We start from the raw sequence: 19,394 nt of genomic DNA, 5'->3' as shown, positions 1-19,394 counted from the left end.
TGTTAAATTCAAAGTTGGTCTTCACAAAGGAGACAAGTCAGTACACGGTTATATTGGGTTATGAAAACAGCCAAGTTGCCATGTATAAGTCCAGTTAATGTGCATGGCAGCCATATAGCCACATAGTGAGTCATGGGCTGTGGATCTCTGGCGTTCCTCAGGGGACCTATAGGCTATAGCTCAAAGCCCAGGCCCAGCTTGGGTTGCAGGGCTCCTTTCATGGAGAGCGAGGAGAGAAGCCCCTGACAAAAAGTCAAGCCACCACTGGGTAGGGGCTTGTAATTAGCAATTAGCGGGTGGGTCCAAGTTTTGCTTTGGCCCAGGCCAAACCCACAAAATGTTCTCCTAGTTTATAATACCACGGCCTGAGCTGCAGAAGGACCCGAGCTGGGCTCTAGAGGACGAGGTGAAAGCTCTGTTGGGGTAGAGAGTAAATTTACGAGAAGATAATGACCCAGGATGAACTGCCCCTTTACACACAGACGGATACTTCAAAGCAGGGGCAGCAAGTGGAGCTAATTACAACATATATGTGTGTGTGTGTGTGTGTGTGTGTGTGTGTGTTAATACATGTGTACATCTGCACTGCCTACACATGTGTTTATATGTTCATTTGTGCATTTATGCATGCAAACATGCTTGTGTGTGTATGTGTGTGTGTGTGTGTGTTTGTGCGCGCGTGCATGCATATATGCACGTCTTCTTCATCTCTCCATGCCTCACGTGGCCCAGCCCAGGAGAAAAACCCCAATACTTTCAGACCAGAAAGAAAAACAGACTTTTTGGATGAAAGTCCTCTGGTCAAGCATAGGGCCTTTTATTTTTTTGGTAATTATTATTTATAGTCGGCACATTGATAACGCCCCAACACAAACACTGCAGGGCATCATTCATTCTGTGCGCGGTGATGTTGCTGTACCACAAATTGTTCAGACCACCGGCCAGAGCCCAGAGCCCCATAACTCAATGTCAGAAGGGAGGAAAAAACCTCCTGCGCGCCACTATGTTCTTATTTTAAGGATATCCCCACTAGGGACCAAGTGCATCTTTACTGGCCTGACAGCTCAGGACAGGAGGAACCTAGGACATCTGAATTTACAGTTATTATAAGCCACAGCCCCAGGCAGCAGCCTCACAGCATGTCAAACTATTTATACTCTATCCTGCTGGTGCACATTTCCCTCTCCTTTGCCACTGCATCCCATCGCGTGTCACTTACTCAGCCTTCATTTGGATTATCTGTCTGCTTTGGGGTTTACACCCGCAGTATGCAGTGGAAATCTGTGCATTTCACATTAAGTCTAAAATGTAATAGGAGTTAGGGACATGTGCATGAAAATAACTGCCAAAGAAAGATGTATTTGCGGTGCAAGGTAACTGACATTTGGGAAATGGGAGTAACAATGCATTAAAAGACCCAATTTGGCTCATTTTGACTGGAATTTGGAGGTATGGAATTACTGGAATTATAAATACTGAAATGTGAGGTATATCCGCATACAGTATATAAGTGAAGGGCTTGAGTTATGGATGGAAAATCCAAAATTTGTGTTTTTCTTAACTGATTTAAAATACGGGCTTGGTTTTGCCCTGCTTTTAAAGAAAACATTAGTAAATAATAACATTATTAATGAATTCAGTTGTTAATTCAGTTATTAACACTACATATAGTGTTAATATGTGTTTTAAAAGACCTTGTGTTTCAAGTTTTAGAGATTTTCATGTATAGTTGGATTTCTTCATCCTTGAAGCTGTTGGAATAACAGTAATATGAAACTATGTGAGGAAGTCGTCATGCCTCCATCTGTGATTTGGCCTCACATCCCAACTGCTCACTTTGCTGTATTTGATTAAACCCCACAATGCACCATTATCAAGAACTGGATTTGACTTGAACATGTGTTATTTCTATTTCAATTTTAATAGAAAACTGTTCATCCAACACATAAACCATAAAATACTGCAAAACGTCAGACTTTATCATGCAACCATCATCAAATTACACTCGGTTGTAGGCAGACTTAAGTCATTACCATTTTACGATTTACCCTGACCTAGAACGCCACCTAGCGGTTACCACATTGCCTTATCTCCAAGAAGATACATTCAATTGGACCTAAATTATACTGCTAATGATCATTATATCTATAGTTAAGATTATGTAATTTGCTACAAAACTAAAAAATGTGCTTCTTTCTTCTGATTCTGTTTACTGTATTGTTTTGCTCACATTAACTCTTAAAAATTATGTATTATCTTTAACATATGTGTCTATGGTGGGACAGAGTTGTACAGTAATTGTGTTTTTAAAACAGTACTGAACAAGGCTAGCTTATCTCCCAGGCAAAGGGAGAGGCTGCCCCGTTGTTTTGGACTATCAGTGGCCCTGAAAGCCCCATATTCACAGTGTAAATCTTGGTTTGTGGTCATTTCATTAATTAAAAATACATTTAAGGATATGAACCACTTAATGACAATATCAAAATCTAGTTATCATTTTTCCAAATAAATTGGTGTCATATCTGTTTGAGATCGCACCTACTGTATCTAAATACAGTTAACCCACCTTTTTAGGCATAAATAAGAAATGTTAATGATTATTGGTTATGAAGGTGGATATTGGTCTTTAACGATCACTAATTGGAAATCCTAATTTATATTTACACTCACTTACCAGTTCATTAGGTACACCAAGGTGAATACAGCAGCCCTGCAATAAATCTTATCTTCACAAAGGTTATAATTTTCAATTTTTATTTAATCTGTTTTTATTTTATGGCCATTTTGGAGGCTGTAGTTTGTACTACTGTTGGGCTACACTGGGAGGTGTTTCTGATATTTTGTCCATCCCATTTATATGAATCTGTTTCCTCCACTAGACAATGTATTTAAGATTACACATCATTTTTTTAGTGTAGTAACTTAAGTAACCCTACATAAGATTTGTGTTTATTCTAATAGGGGATTGTAAGGTACTCTGGGCTCCTCCTGGGTAGCAAACACCAGCACTTTCGCAAGGTACGTGGTAACTGTGTTGTAGCGACGCAGCCTTAGCTCCATAGACAGCTCAAAGTCCTGTGGCTTGTCGAGGAGCTTTGCCACTGACATCACGCCGCCGGTGGGCACCCGATCCGTCTTGAAGTAACCGCCCTCGTTGCCAGAGGTGATAGCGATCTGGATGTCATCGCCGGGCACGTTGTGGGAGGGGCCCATGCGGAAGATGTTGGTGAAGACAGGGATGTTGGTGGGGAAGGTGAGGTAGTAGTAGGTTATTCTCACGGGCATGGCCAGGCACTCGACAGACTCATTGCAAAGCAAGCGTTCACATCGACTGTGAAGAGAGATGGGTGGGGGGGCAGGGGCAGGGCAGGATGGGACAAGACAGAACAAAACAAGCACAGAGAGACACAGAGAGAGAGAGAGAGAGACCAGGTGTAAATTTAATTTGCCGTGCATGGCATGCAGTGGAGGGAACATCGAACTCAGCAGCCTAGCACTTGACAGGCGAGTCATGGTGCCGTCTGTGGAATCATGCAAGAAGTTCTGTCACTGCCTCCATAACAAGGTGGCCATACACAGCCTCTATTATATTTGAGGTAATAACAAAAAGTATCCATACGCATGTTATCATTCTACAACAACAGAACATGCTACAGCCGAATCTTTTCTGAAGTCATTCTAGCATTGAGCATACTGGACATGCAGAGCCTTGATCCACACATACAAATAAGTGTTGGTTTCAAAAGCCTGTTGTAATCAGAGCTCTTGGTAGGATCATCATCCAGACTTGACTGAGGTTAATGCTCTGTGTGTGTGTGAGGTTTTTTTAACATCATCTTATTAATTACATCTATCCATTAATTCTCATATTGATGCAAGCACTGATGACACATTTAAAAGTGTATGACTGTGTTAATGTTTGCTTGTGAATGTGTATCCTGTTTAGTGTGTGAGTGTGTGCAACAGGGAAAGAATCCAGATACTCACGTCTCTCCAACACGGCGGTAGTTGTTTGGACAGTCAAAGGAAAGGCATCTGAATCCTCCCTGCACATTAAAGCAGCTCTGATTCTCTGAGCATGTGTGTGTGCCCGTCACGCATTCATCAACATCTGAGAGCGAAAAGACAAAAAATTGGAAAAAAATGGGATTTCAAAACATTCACAAAAGTAACCTGCAAAACTGACATAAACCTGGAGACATTATGTGTAACATTAAGGACATCTTACCCTGACAGCTGCGCCCATTGGGTGACAAGGTGTAACCATTGACAGGACAGGAACAGTGGAAGCTGCCAGGGGTGTTGTGACAGCGATAAGAGCAAATATGACCTCCAGTAGGCAGGGCACATTCATCTATATCTAGAAGGGTAAAGGAGAGAGAAAATGCCACTTCAAACCAACAATAATTAAAGCAAAATATCTTTTAACAAATGTTATCTGAGAAGTACTGTAGCACTCTGAACTTAGAGAAAACACATGGTAAACTCTGTTAATCTTAGGAATGCACAGAAGCAAGTTGACAGATTTGTCAAGATATTTATGTATTCCTTTATGTACCTGACAGAATAGTTTCATTTTACCTTCACAAGTCATTCCGTCAATGTCACTGAGCTGGTAACCACGGCGACAATAACACTGGTAGGAGCCATACACGTTGGCACACTCTTGACTGCATGGGTTGCTCTCACACTCATTCAAATCTACACAGAGAAAGCATGATAAAAGACCATTATGAACTTTATCCGACCAGGGCAATAAAGAGCCTGCCCCTGCCAAGGAGCTGTGTCCATACTGTCCATTTGCAAGCAGAGGTGCTTTAATTTGCATTTACTGCTAAATAAACAGTTGCATGCACAGTTATACACTTGTTTTACCTGTGAACAGGTTATTGAGAATAGACCTAATTCATTAAGAATGACTGTGGGTCATAAGAGGATGGGTTTTTAACATCTCAAAGGTGTCCACCTCCTCAGGCCATAAAAAGTAAACGATAGAAGGATAAATAACATCACAATACGAGTGTGGGATGAAATTATGTCTGATTGTGTGATTAATGTTGCTTTTAACTGCACACTACAACTGTGAACAGTTGGATTGATGAATGGCTGTTTCCATACTGATAAAAGTTGGTGGATTATGAAAACAATGATGAAGATACATCCAGGACGGTATTGTTTCAGATCTGTGAAAGGCAAGTCAAGCCAAGTCAGTTTTATTTGCATTTCACAAATCACAAATTTGCCTCAGGTGGTCTGATATATTTCATTTCATAAATATATAAGAATGTTGTCAACGATCCAAACCAAACTAAAAAAGCCTGATGCCACAGCAGATTGCAGAAAAGATGTGTCAACTGGTGACAAATGTGGTCCAACTCTGGATTGAACAAGGGTTTGTATTATTCCAATTACTGAGAATATATGTATAGTACAGACTACAGTATACACAGCATATGCAGTATATAAAGAGTTGCAATTCTCCTCATTTTAATATATGACTTACCATCACAATTCCTGCCATCAGCGGCTAGCTTGAAGCCAGTGGTGCAGCTACACTTGTAGGATCCCAGGATGTTCTCACACTTGTGAGCACACAGGCGGCCAGGGTAGTGCCTGCATTCATTAATATCTAAAACACAAAGTCAAAATATGGCTCAATGAAATTATCAAATAGTAGAGAATGTCTTATTTGAATGCAGACAATCTGCCTGGATTTGGACTTACGTAAGAGCATTAAGTGAGATCTCTCTGCTTACCCTCACAAAGCCGACTGAGGCTGTTGAAGATGTAGCCAGACCCACACTCACAGCGGTAGGAGCCCACCAGGTTGATACAACCATGACCTGCACAGACCTTCTCAGGGCCCTTGCACTCATCAATATCTGGGGATACAAGCAGCAGAAAACACCATGATATACACTGCCGGTAGGTTAGTAAGATACTGTGTATGTACAGTAGGAATGGTGAGTCAGACGTACCAACGCAGCGTGTGCCCTCTTCGTTGAGGTGATATCCTCGACCACAGTTAACTGAGTTCCTCTGACAGATGTAGGAGCCAACTGTGTTGATACAGACCTGCCCTTGTTGGCATGGACTCGTCTGGCTAACACATTCATTGATATCTAAAACACAGACACAGATGATATTGATAAATAATTAAGAGGTTTAAGACCTCTTTGTATTGTATTATGATTTAACCCTATTTGTAATTGTATTATGATTTAAATTAAATCTCATATGGCAACATTAGATGTATAGGTCCAATAAGGAATATGCAAAACAGATCATAAGGCAAGAATTGCAGGTGTAACTTTTTATTCTAACCCATTTTTGAAAATGAGGATCAGTGTATCTTCTTGTTTAGTTAAACCATATCTACCAACACAAGCTTGTGACATCATGCTTTGGCTGTTGTTAGGAGCTACCTAATAATGAGAATCAATTACTCAAGATAACAAGATTCAAGTACTGATGCCCTTTTAGCAGCCTGTATAAATGTTCATTACACCCCACAATATGAAGGAGTTAGAAATAATGTACAACAAATCAAATGTTTCTCTTCTTGGAGTCTTAAAGTGAAAATGTAAAGGTTTTTCTGAAGGTGGGGAAAGAGGTTGTAAACAATGATATTTTGGCCTGATGGTGGCACAAGAAAGGTCATGAAGCATCTGAAATGGAAAGGGTCCATCTTTTTGCACTCAGTAAATATGATTCAAGGAAATTTTCCAATTAGATTGCAATATTCCTTGTGCATTAGTGAAAATTTGGACCCAACGGTGGTGCTTTAAGAAATTTCACTGTCACCAAAACATTCAGAGTTATCCTAAATCCTACTAAATCCTAATATTTTCCCAGAAAATGAATACTCAGAGGACAAATCCTCTGGGGAATGTTGAAATCTGGCCATTAGTTTTCAATATCTTATACTGTATACAAAGCTGGCAATCAGAGTTGCAGTTATCCTATTAGATTTCCTGTGCATCAGGGGAAAGTTTGACCTGAAGTTGGTGCAAGACAAAAGAGAAGGAGGTCAAAATTCTGTCATGACCACCATACCAAATGTAATTGCTGTGGGCAGACCAACAGACAAAAGGACTGGACCATTATCTGAACCTAGAATCATCTAAGTATACACCTAAAATATGTTCCTTTTGTTCTAGTCAAAGAAAACACTTCACTATTCAGGAAATGTCACAAAAGAGCTCTTTGTATTGTAAGGATTTGCTCACCAATGCAGTTTCCCAGGGCATCCTGGATAAAGCCGGACCCACACTTGACCTTGGGAAGACAACGGAATGACCCTTGGGTGTTTTGGCACTGAAACTCTGGGCCACAGTTATGGATGCCAGTCTCACACTCATCAATATCTAGAGGTAAAACATCACAGCAGTATTGCCTTTGAACACACTCCTGTCAACATGTACAAAAACATGACTCAGATACAACAACCCACAGGCAACCTGAGGCCAATGTGACTGACCTTTGCAATTGTTGTTGTCGGTGAGTTCATAGCCAGTCCCACAGCTGACCTCTCTCTGGCAACGGAATGAGCCCTCTGTGTTGATACAACGCTCTCCTCCCCGACAGTTGCTGGATCCCAGCAAACATTCGTTGATATCTGGGAGAGGAGAGGATAGTAGAGGGGAGGGGAGGGGAGGAGAGGAAGGGAAAGGAGAGGAGAGGAGAGGAGAGGAGAGGAGAGGAGAGGAGAGGAGAGGAGAGGAGAGGAGAGGAGAGGACCCATTATATTCCATCACAGCTTCAAATCAAGATGCTGAGTCTTAAAATAAAACTATTAACCTTTCAAATTATAAGGTGTGGACAAGTGCAAAGGTCACTTACCCTCACAGCTCTTTCCATCTGGTTTCAATTTGTAGCCCTTGGAGCAGCCACATGTGTCATTACCCACACAGAGATGAGCACATTTCCCTAAAAAAAAAACAACAACACACAAACATGTTGACAATCGATCACTGTGCTTACCATGTTAAATGAGTTAGGTGTAAAGTGCTTGAAATAAGCTTGTAGATGATCATACTATACCATTGCATTGATCGGTAAATACTGAATTATCTCCATTTTCTGTGGTAGCATCCTTGTTTGGTACTGTGAGAGAGAAAAAAAGGCATGCTTATTTATATGCTTCACATCTTGAGGAGCAGCCCTTTCCAAAATGTTGCACCTATTTTCAGCTACAAACAATGACTATTTTCAATATCAACTCATCTATTGACTATTTCTTTATAAATCAATCAATTGCTTACAAGTGATGGAAGAAGTATTTAGATCTCTTACTTAGTAAGTAAAAGTACATAAGTAAATCAGCACATAAAGTATCAGAAGTAGACATATGAATACTGCAGGAAAATGCCTCTTGTCAGTGCTAGAGTATGATACAGTATGTTATATTATTACTAATGCTACATTAACATCTAAACATCAATTTAATGTTGTAGTTGATTGAGAGGGACCAATTTTATCTACAGTATATATTGATGGTAGTAATCTTTAAAAACATCATATGTTTTAAGATGACCGTACATCTGAATGAATCTTGATTTGAAAAATAATTAATCAGATAAATGCAGTGGAGCAAAAAGTACATTTTCCTTTGAAATGTAGTAGAGTAGATATGCTTAATTAGGTTTCATAACTGCTGCTTAAACTATAAAACTATGTCAAACATAGTGACAAAGGGTTTTGTTTTCAGGGGTTAATTAACAAAGCCCTAATATTTTTTTATAGCTTTATAAAATATTGAAAATTGAACTAACGTTAGCAGTTCTGAAGCTGTAACTAACATTACAGCTTTTTACAAGATAACTGCCTGCAATTTGTCTGTTTTCTGTCAAACAAACAATGATTGACTATTGATCTGAGGCTCAAGTTCTCCTTCAAGTGTACTCACTGTTGACTTCCAGTGAAAGCTAACTGTAATAACCATATGTTTCCACCAGAGGGCAGTGTGGGTTTATGTTTGACAACACCAGTGGCATTTTAATTTCTTCATTTAATTATATTCCTTCTACTCCTCAACCTTTAATATTTTGAGAAGTTGAATAATAATTACCTGATATGTTTCAAACAAACTTGAAGAATTGATATTTATTAAAAAAAATGTAAATATTTAGCCCCCTGCATGCTTTTTTTCACCCACATTCACTTTGCTCTACGGGTGTGGTCTGGTTATCTGGGGCTCCATCCACGCAGCATGCCCGGGACACAAGGCCACACTGGTAACCTACTGACAGGTTGTGGTCACAAGGTAGTCCCTGCTCTTGAGTCGCCTTCCCCAGAAGACAACATTCACAGCACATCTACAGAACACAGAATACAATACAATAACCATTAGTGCACATTTCATAATACAGACTGAGTGGCATAGCAGCATACACAAAGTAAATCTTAAAATTTTATCGAAAGGGAGAGGAAAATAACAATTTATCAGGACTTAATGTACCAAGAGGAGTATCAACAAAAATGTAGACAAGGGCGAAGAGATTGTGGGATAATGTAGGTTGGTAGAATACTGTACTGTAGATCAAACAGCATTTTAAACTGAACAATGAGGGGGAGGTGATGCAGACAGACAGACAGCCAAGCACTCAATCAACCAGACAGACAGAAAAGGAGGTTGATTGAGAAGGGGCGCCAACTGACAGACTTCAGACAGACAGACAGACAGACATGACTAAGAAAGTAGTAAGCCAATAAGGAAGATGGACAGACAGACGATGATAAGATGACATCATCCCCTCTAGCTGAAGCACACTCAATCAATCATTATGGCAGCCTGGTAATGTCAGTCTACGAAGGGAATGAATGGTGCAGTGCGTGAGGGGGGGATGGGTGTGTTTGTGTTGCAGTTTGGGGAAGAGGGATATGTACCTGAAAAATGACATTGTGTGATGTACCATGTATGTAGTGATGGTGATCGCACGACTGAACACATGACACAATTCTTGCAAATATTGTAACTCTAATAGTTGCATACCATTATTCCTTAACTACTATGCTGTATGTGTCTGTCTGTTTGTGTGTAGGTGTGTGCCTGTGTGGCCTTGAGAATATTATAAAAAACGTTCAGGCTTTCAGGAAACTACAGTAAAGAAAAACTTTTCAGGACAGTGAGAACAGTAAAGTAGAAGTAAAGCAGTAAAGTATGATATAATATCAGGCACTGCATGTTCAAAACCGTGCAAACAGAAACTGTGCCGGCACATTCAACCCTGACCTATCCTGAAAACAATGATTAGTGATGGATTTAAGCATCAGATCAGCAAGGTTTACTAAATCAGGGCAGGTGAGATGATATAGGATATGAGTTGTCAATTTCAGAAAAGTAATAGAGTTGTAAAACAATGATATGGGAAACACTATTTAATAAAACTTGCATTTTAACAAGCACTGATCCAAGTCTCGTTGTTAAATGAATATTTTGACATTGTGGGAAAAACACTGATTCACTTTCTTGCTGCAACAACATCTGCTTAGCTTAGCTTAGCATAAAGACTGGAAACAGGGAAACAGCTAGCTTGTCTCTGTCTAAAAGTCCAAGTTCCAATCTATATGAGCACCTCTAAAGCTCAATAATTAACACATTATATCTTGTTTGTTTAATCCAAACCTTGCTGTGGTTTTTTTCAGGGGGGTTATGTAGTGGACTATTTGTTGGCCGAGGGCAATGACTACCTGGAGTCTAGAGCCTGTCTGGAGTCTGCAGCTAACTGTTTCCCTGTGTTTCCAGTCCTTATGCTAAGCTAAGCTAACCACATTCTGGCTGTAGCTTCATGTTTAACAGACAAATATGAAAGTGGTATTGATCTTTTCATCTAACTCAGTAAGAAAGGGAGGTTATTTCCAAAAATGTCCAACTATTTCAATAAAAGTTACATCTAAATGTTATAGATAAAACTATGAATGTATAATGTGCATTTTATTTATGTTTCTCTTTTTGGTTTCGAATAACAGCTTACCACTGTCAGCATTACTCTCCATCCAAATGGTTTTTTAATCACATTTTTGTGGGATTTCTTCCTCTATGTTATTGAGGGGTTTAAGGTTCTGGGGAATGATTTTCATCCTTTGTTTAATAATGTGAAAAAGCCCTCCCATACTGTAAATGTAGTGGAACGATGTACAAATCTTGACTTGACTATTATTTTACCCAGATCAAGCCAGGAAAACCATCTCCTATTCATCCATAGAAAGATTTTATCTTATTCATCTTACCAGGGCACATTTATCTAAGGGCTGCCGTCTGCACTTTGCAGTCAAGCTAGTAAAGACAAGCTGTCCCACTAGCAATTATCTGATCCTGTCATGAAAATGCAACTTGTATACCCCCTCTCCACATTTTGCCAAGCATCTATCTTCCTGATGTGTTGATGTGCAGGGTGTTGTGAAAATGAAGAGACGCACAGAGGGTTGGGTTTAGAGGGAATAAAAACATAGATGGGCTGAAAAGTGCTTGGATGTGAGCCTACAGAAGATTTTGAGTCAGAACTGAATTATAATCTATCTGACAGCAACAAGCTCCACTCCTCCCTGGAGTGACATGCCTCATCCTGCTCACGGCGCACGTGCACACACACACACAACACAAGACACACACCATTGCTCTCATCAATCATTCTCCTCCAAACTGGCTGTCCAGCAGAATAATGTACTGTACATTGATTGAGGAGAGGGAAATTTTTGGTGCACACAATGATTTCATTCTGTCTTCTCGTTTCTATTTGCAGAATTTGGAGTTGGCTAGGCACACATACACCAATACACATATGTACACACACAGATAAAAACAGACCTTTGTAGTCTTGGACTCGCAGTCGTTGGCAAATAAAGAATCGCAGGCTCCTTGGTCTTTGGCCATGTTGATACCAGAGGTGCACACGTTATCCTCAAGCACTGTTACACAGCACTGCTCCTGCACTATCCTGTCAGCAGGAGAAACCACAAAACACAGGTGATGCATTTATTCCAAACTCTATCAATAATGTCCTCGGTGCAATACAACTCTGCCATCAAGTGTAGCCTATTAAAATCCGCCTGAGGCAAGCCTGATGGGGCTCTCAGAGTTATCACACTAAAAATGCGTGGATGAGTAGGTTGAGTAATTCCTATGTGAATTCATTGGTGGGAACTTGAAGTTTATTCTGTTCTGCAACACAGACATCACTTAACTGGGTTGAGCAGCACTCCATGCAGTCTTTGTTCTGTTGTTTTAGACCAGAGCTAAACTGGCACTTCAGTTCCAAGATGAACATTTGTCCACCTCCACATGTCCTTACTCGTGGTGGGATTGTAGCTTTTTGAAGGCATTACTCTTGTAATAATGTAACTAAAACAAACCACTCCCTGAAGATAAGCATGTTGTGTCCTGTAAGAGCGGAGAATAGCTGGCCACTAATTGAGTGACTAACAGTTTCCAGAAGTTACCTTGAGCACAATCGTCACAGTTTTTCCATAGAAATGAGTGATGACATGTTACATACGGCATTAAAAATAAAGTGAGCTGGTACAGGAAGTTTTGCAGCTAACTTTGACCACTGTGCTCCCTATGAAGGAGGATCGTGAAAAAAATATACTGCATATTACTATGAAAGCTGTTTAAATGCCAAAAGCAATATCTGGGAAGAGGCACAGCCCCTCACATGAGAGCATTATTATCAAACTATCAGTTACATTATGTTTTGGTTTCGTCAGATTTCATGGTATTGTCTAACATTTGCTGTCTGTTAGTGCAGTCCAATCAGTTAAGAGTGGTTTCCTTCTGGTCTGGATCTCTGTCTCACTGCGATTTTACAAGACAGAGAGCATAAAACGCCACCCCCTCACCTCTCTTCTCTCATTTCCAACAAGCCTCTTTATCAACTCTTACCAGAAATCTCTTTCCACATAAACTAGCGTAGATCTCAAATTCACGTCAATGCACACACCTCCTCAGCAGAACCTTTTAAGGGCACAGTCGCGCTTCTGTTTTTCTTTTCTCTTCTCTCCTCTCCTCTCTCTTTTTTTTTCCCTTTGGTGTCTGAAGTAATCGTTCAGATTTCCTGTTATTGCCTCTCTCCATCCTCCCTCTATGTCGCGTTTCACCTCTAAGGTATTTCCTGGGTTTCGAAATAGCCCCTCTTCTGACCCCCCTCACCCTTTTCCACCCCCCAAATCCCTGCTCCCCCACAAACCTCTGCCCTTTTCCTCTCTTCCCCTCACACTATAATTTAGACAAATTTGGGATCACTTAGGGTGGCTATGGTAAATGTGTTTGCCATCAGCATTCACAGCAGCAGATCTCCCTGGGTTATGGGCACTGAACCTATGGCAGCACACCTTCTAGGGTTACTAGCAGACCTGTTATTATCCCATCACTATTAGTGTTTCCTGCTCTCACGTGAAGTGAATAATGTGGCCGGAGATTTATAGGAGTAAGGTAAAGCAATCTCATATTAAGGGCCTACAGTCATTTCCCCCATACATGGAGCAAGCCAAATCCCCCTGAGGCCAATACTGCAGGAGCTTCTGTGGTGAAGATAGAAAAAGTAAGATTGTAACAAAGGGTGCAGAAGTTAATGACTCGTAAACGTGAATAAGCACCAGGCGCGTCATCTAAGCAGTCCCTATGGTGTCCAGATTTGCAATCAGAGAGAGCAAAGCGGCACATGGACCTGAATTACCTGCATGTGGTTGACTCAGAGATGAGAGGCAGGGATGTACAGTCTTCATTATTACTGGCGCGCTTCTGGCCATCCTTACAGCAGTCATCGATCGAGATCTGCTCTGCTCCTACAGACATCAGAAACAGCGCAAGGTATGTTTTTGCATGTGTGTGATCAGGGGAAATTAACATTCATTGTGCACTGTCAGAAGATTTTAATATCTAGGGACCCCCCCTCCCCCCCCATATAATCACAACAGAGGCTGTGTAGAAGAAGGAGCGTTGCCACACCTGTTTACATGCACATAAGATGGTTAACACACATCCATGCTCGAGACTCAGTGCGCTTTAGACAGTTCATGACAAAGCAAAATATATCAAATATTTCTCTTGACAAAGATAAAACATGCTTATTGAGACATTGGTTTTGCTATCAGATCAACTTTGGATATCTAACCCAAACAAAAAAGGATGTTGCAATTGTCCTCGAAGGCTGCTTAGTGTTCTCTAAAAGATGGAAAAACAAAATCCAAAATGTGTCTGGCAATTTTAATGGCTTCTAGGCATTTTTTTGCCAAAGACAATGAATGATGGTTATGTTGTTGCAGACACAAGAGAGGCTTTTTGACTGGAGCACAACCAACTCTGTGGTGATCTGGCTGTTTATTCATGTGGATTAGAGAGCGTGGAATGCCCCGACTCTGTAAACAATCAGCCGTCGCAATCACATCAAGTACATTCATTCGCCTGTGGTTTGTGTGATCTGCCAAACGTGAAATAGCTTTGGCAGATCGACTTCATGGCCTTTTTTTGCCTTCGGCTGAAACCATGATGAAATTGTTATTAACAATAAAGTCCCCTGAGAGGAAAAAGAGAAAACAAACTCACCGTGAACTAAATTTTGTTGCTCCTTTGTAACAGAATACAAGTTGTTGCTGGTTAGTCACTGAATTCTCTGAATTATTGGGAATAGTGATTGTGAAATGCACTGAACAAATCCATCTGTTCGAGACACAGCGTCTGCTGTGAGAAGCCTGGCAAGAGTCAGCAACTTCAGATAATAAGTTAGATTAGGTGGGGAGGACAAGTGTCTGGAATAGCAGTCCTCAGTTTTATAGATTTGCTGCTTTCTCCCAAGGGGGCAGGAGGAATTTTATTATGACTATTAAATCAAAATAGTCAAGATGAGGCAAAAGCAGGAATAGTCATCATCTCGAACGAGTTTCTGCATTGATAAACTTTGTAAGAACACAATGTAAACATTGCAATAAAACTCTCAATCTCTGAAAATAGTTTGTGGGTTTCTATAAACCTAGTTCTGCAGCCCAGAACAAAGTATGGGCAAGCTATGACAAAGAGTTTATTGAAATGAACATATGTCATTTTTCTAAGAGAGTGAGTCATTTCTCCAGTGTAGGATACAAGGAAACAAAGCATATAATTAAAACAATGTGACCATTGCTGCTACACAAGGGATTATTAACCTGGTGGAAAGGAGTGAATATGGATAGAGGATTTATTAGTAGGCAGCCACATTAGCTGACAACTGACTTCTGGAAGTCTGGCACATCCCAGAATCATCTGGCCAATAAACCTTGTAGCAGCTGGATGAAATGAGATGGCATTTTAAAAAGCTTTCACATGGGCCTACCAAGTAGATCCTCCCAAAGTCTCTCTCTCTCTCTCTCTCTCTCTCTGTCTCTCTCTCTCTCTCTATAAATGTTAGAGACCTCTATCTGTTTTCAAAGTAACACTAAGATGCTTTCATGGAACTTAAACAAAATACTTTGCTTACAAAAAGCTGGTGACATGCATATAAATGTGCACTGCATGCCATTAATGTATCTGTCTGATAAAGATGTTATTGGCTGACAGTCAAATATCATCCATGAAGCAGTTCTCCCTTTTTTCAGTTCATGACTATTACTATTATTGACATGCGCTTGCCAAAACACCCCCGATGATGCATATTGAAAGTGAAAAGGCATCCAAGGAGCACCTTTCCAGATTCCACAAAATAACTAATCACAAGATATTTCCCTCAAGGGACAAAGTAATTATATTTTAAATAATCGTTGGTCACATACTGTAACTGCTCCCACTGATCTGCTCTTGATATTACTCCTCACAGTAGGACCGTGCTGATAACTTACTCTAACCGACTAAAGCATCACAGAGTCATTCCAATGCCACCACTGTCTGCTGCTCTGCAAAACCTAAATCGAAGGACCAGAAGTGCCTTAAAACTTTGTGGTGCTGTTTTATCAAAAAGAAGCAAACCAGACACAGACATGCTCCAGTCTACATGCAGTCTGCTCCGGTTCTCTGTCTCTGTGATGCATTGTCTGTCTGGAGAGAGCTGATTTCCATCTTGGATGGCGGTGCTGGTTGCGAGGGCCATTCTGTCTTGGCAGAGCAGCACATGGATTGCCTGCGTCTAGACGCCTCATGTAAACAAGGCTTAATGAGCCCACTGGTGGAGCTCCGCCCAGACAGAGTAGCTGGTCTTAGCCAGACATCGCAACAGCAGCAGCAGTGCGTATCTCTTTCACAGGCTGCACTCAAGGCTTTTATTGGGGTTTTCTGTCACTCTTACTGATATGAAAATGCTGTTACATCAGAGGTAGATGTTTTTCACTCTATCTATCTATCTATCTATCTGTCTATGAGTACGTTGAACACCATTGCCTCATCTTGACACATCATTGTCATTTCCCTTCTTCAAACAGGTCTTTACATGACATGCATAAGTAAGTACATGTGGGGGTTTTGGTCATGGTAGTCCAGCTGATAGTTGACTGAGTTTTACTCCAAAATGACCCATGACATGACCCCAGCTGAGAGAAAAGTGGCCCTGCTGACTGTGAAAATGGCCCCATGTGTGAAGAGGGGACCATGAGCACTTGGATATGGCTCATCCTACGCTTTGGTGACCCTGCTGTGGGCGCTCAAGAATAAATCACACCCGTCTGTCTCTACAACCCTGTCCTGGTGAGACAGTGTGAGCCCAGGTCGTTCTGACACAGGCATCACGGCATACCAAGGCACTTGGCCTTTGACTTGCAGGGCAGAAACTACAGCAAGGAAGTAAGAACTCCCACTTCACTACTTATTATGTTCAACTGTAGTTTTACACTCTTTGGCATCTCCCTTTATCACTTCAGACAAGCTGAATCTAAAATGTAATGAATGAGAGGGAGTAAAATACACACAATGTTTACTTTTTAATATGACATTTTCAAGTGAAGCATATAGTCTGGATCTTATCCTACACAATAGGTTCACATAGAGGTTAGAGCTCCAAGATATTAACATTATCTTCACTATAGACTGGTAGGGAAAACAAAATGAACCAAAACCAAAACAATTAAATTGTCATCTTTGAAATGCCCTCATTTTGATGAAATATGGGTCAAAACATTCCATTATTCTTAATTTCAATGCAAAATTGCAGCACTTTGAAGCCCCCAGCTTAACCTAACCGACATCACATGCCCCAACTCGTCCTATGACAAATTCATCCCATGCAGGTCTGACTCTTTGTCTATCATCTGGTTTACTGTAAGCCATGGCAACTTCCATTATGATGCAATCTCATATGCTACTAGATCATCATATATACTGTATATCAAAGACACACTTTGGCTTGTCCTTGTCTATTTTAAGTAAAAGTGGTTACGCAGAAGTGGTCTATACTGTTTCTTACAGGAAGGTAACTTACCTTGTCCAAGGAGAACTCCGAACAGAGAGCAGAGTAACACAACCCGCGGACCCATTGAATGAACAGAGAGACTCAGCAGAAAACTAAAAAAGAGGAGTCCGACAGGTTTGAGCTTGCCGATAATGGTTATTCCGCTGGATGTATGGATACACAGCAGAGCTCCCTTAAAAAAGAAAGACTGAGTCCGCGGAAAAGAAGTGGATGTGATGGAGTTGAGTGAGTCGCAGTTGCAGCGTCACTGGAGGAATGAGCGTCTAATTATGGCACTGAGGGGGCGGGCTGGGGCCACGGACACTAACTTATTACTAATCAAAACTTTTTTTCCCCCCATTAAATCCATCAATCTCTATCTCATTTACATTATATGACAATGAGTATATGTAATTTGGCTATGACGTATCAGTTGGGACATATCGGAAAGATTGGTTATACTCAAGTGTTGAGTTTATACTGTAGGTTGGCGTGTGTATTCTAACAGGGATCTTTATATAACAGGCCAACCTTTCTTCAATGCTTTGATACATACATATGCGTGATGGAAAGTAGGTTATAAGACCTGAAAAGCTACCATGGGAAATGTGAGCTGCCATATTTTTTATTGCCTGCAGGAGGAATCGCAAGTGTCTACAGCTACTGTACTGTAAAATATGCAGGCACACATGGAAATTGTCTTCCCATCAATGGCATAGTAGACCTTTTTTCTGTCTGTGACTAATGATTGTACTGATTACTCAACATCTGGAGCTAGTTTTGGGGGTATTTTAAAAATCTGTGGTGGCTATGTCCAGGCTGTAAGCCTTGAAAACCTTTTGGATATCTCAGAGGAAATAGGGTGAATCAAAAAATAAATATTTTCACCACCACCGTGTGGAAATAACTACAGTATTTCACTGGTACATTTGAGTTTGTTGCACCTTAAGGAAGATGGTGGATTATATTGGAACCTGACTCTGCGGTCCTCTCTTATACTGTACATCTATTTTAATCCTCACTGATATCTGCACAATGGGATTACAGGTTCCTGTGTGGCTACTACTGATCTCATTTTCTCTTTAGTTACTAAAGTTTGCAGCTGGACCCAAAGAAAATGAGGTAGTTGCCCTCAAATGTAATGAATTAAAGCCTTTGCGACTGTGCCACAACTGTGGGCTCACCGTCAGCCAAAGTGATCATGAACTGTGAGGAGCTGTGTATAAACAAGCCCCACACACACACACACACACACACACACAAACACGCACACGCCAAGTCTACCAGAATTGGCAGGAAGGGGAGAAATAATTGCTAGACTGCATTATAAACATTTTGTACCAACTAAGGCCCTCTGCAAATTCAATCAGTCTACTGGCTCTGGGCATGGTGACAGGGAGAGGTTAAATGATCTTCTAATCAGAGCCATGTGTCTCCACCACCAGTCTAGCCAGTCTAGAAACATCACCAAGGGTTTGATATCGGGACACCGCAGGCATACAGGGAAGCCCGCAAGTATATGGCAGTTATAAATGAGTAACTGCACTGTTAAAGTGTTGTGTGTGACAAGTCGTGTCTCAATCTCTGCGCTCTTCAATGCACAGTCTAGTTTTATTGATACAGTATGTGATTGTAGTCTGTTGACAATCTTCCTGTAAGAATGCATTTCAAAGGATCACACCAGTGTTTTATGTGTCAGCCCATCAACCAAAAGTCAAATATACTGCCAAAAGCATGATATAAATGTATGAAGGCTTTTTGTACCTTCCAGACAGCCTCTCCTCAGTCTCCATTCATTTCACTATTGCAGGACTGGCTTAGGTAGAGAAAAATTGGATTTAAGTTTGAATTTAATCTTATTTATCTCAATTCAAGTGTTATTTTCAACATCAAAATGCCGGATGAGTTTTTTCTAAGAAAAGAAAAACATCCCAGTATGGGAAAAATCAGCTTGCAGAGAACTTGCTTGAGTAGGTACTCCATCATAGTGAACACCATGTCTGTTTTGATTTTTTGTCTGTTACTTTACTATCAAGCGATAGAGCA

At 40.7% G+C, this 19,394-nt stretch overlaps 1 protein-coding gene across 2 annotated transcripts in view; it reads right to left on the bottom strand.

Moving 5' to 3' along the window:
* fbln1 (fibulin 1) overlaps positions 1-18,194 on the bottom strand; it is a 30,984-nt gene extending 12,790 nt beyond the window's left edge. Inside the window, exons 1-15 of one of the 2 annotated variants that reach the window (XM_042412324.1) lie at positions 17,379-18,191; positions 13,677-13,785; positions 11,810-11,939; positions 9,158-9,317; positions 8,044-8,106; positions 7,843-7,929; positions 7,481-7,618; positions 7,230-7,367; positions 5,979-6,122; positions 5,757-5,882; positions 5,504-5,629; positions 4,582-4,701; positions 4,229-4,360; positions 3,988-4,111; positions 780-3,331 (exon numbers count right to left, since the gene is read on the bottom strand). In XM_042412324.1, the coding sequence (XP_042268258.1) occupies positions 2,950-3,331; positions 3,988-4,111; positions 4,229-4,360; positions 4,582-4,701; positions 5,504-5,629; positions 5,757-5,882; positions 5,979-6,122; positions 7,230-7,367; positions 7,481-7,618; positions 7,843-7,929; positions 8,044-8,106; positions 9,158-9,317; positions 11,810-11,939; positions 13,677-13,785; positions 17,379-17,433 (2,034 nt within the window). In that variant the 5' untranslated portion in view covers positions 17,434-18,191 and the 3' untranslated portion in view covers positions 780-2,949. Of the gene's footprint in view, positions 1-779; positions 3,332-3,987; positions 4,112-4,228; positions 4,361-4,581; positions 4,702-5,503; positions 5,630-5,756; positions 5,883-5,978; positions 6,123-7,229; positions 7,368-7,480; positions 7,619-7,842; positions 7,930-8,043; positions 8,107-9,157; positions 9,318-11,809; positions 11,940-13,676; positions 13,786-17,378 lie in introns of those variants that run through there. The other variant, XM_042412323.1, reaches the window with a different exon arrangement.
* Positions 18,195-19,394: the final 1,200 nt, after the last annotated feature.

Source organism: Thunnus maccoyii, chromosome 5 (genome assembly GCF_910596095.1).
Source record: "Thunnus maccoyii chromosome 5, fThuMac1.1, whole genome shotgun sequence".
Classification (NCBI taxonomy): Eukaryota; Metazoa; Chordata; class Actinopteri; order Scombriformes; family Scombridae; genus Thunnus; species Thunnus maccoyii.
This window is presented reverse-complemented; position numbering and strand designations above follow the sequence as displayed.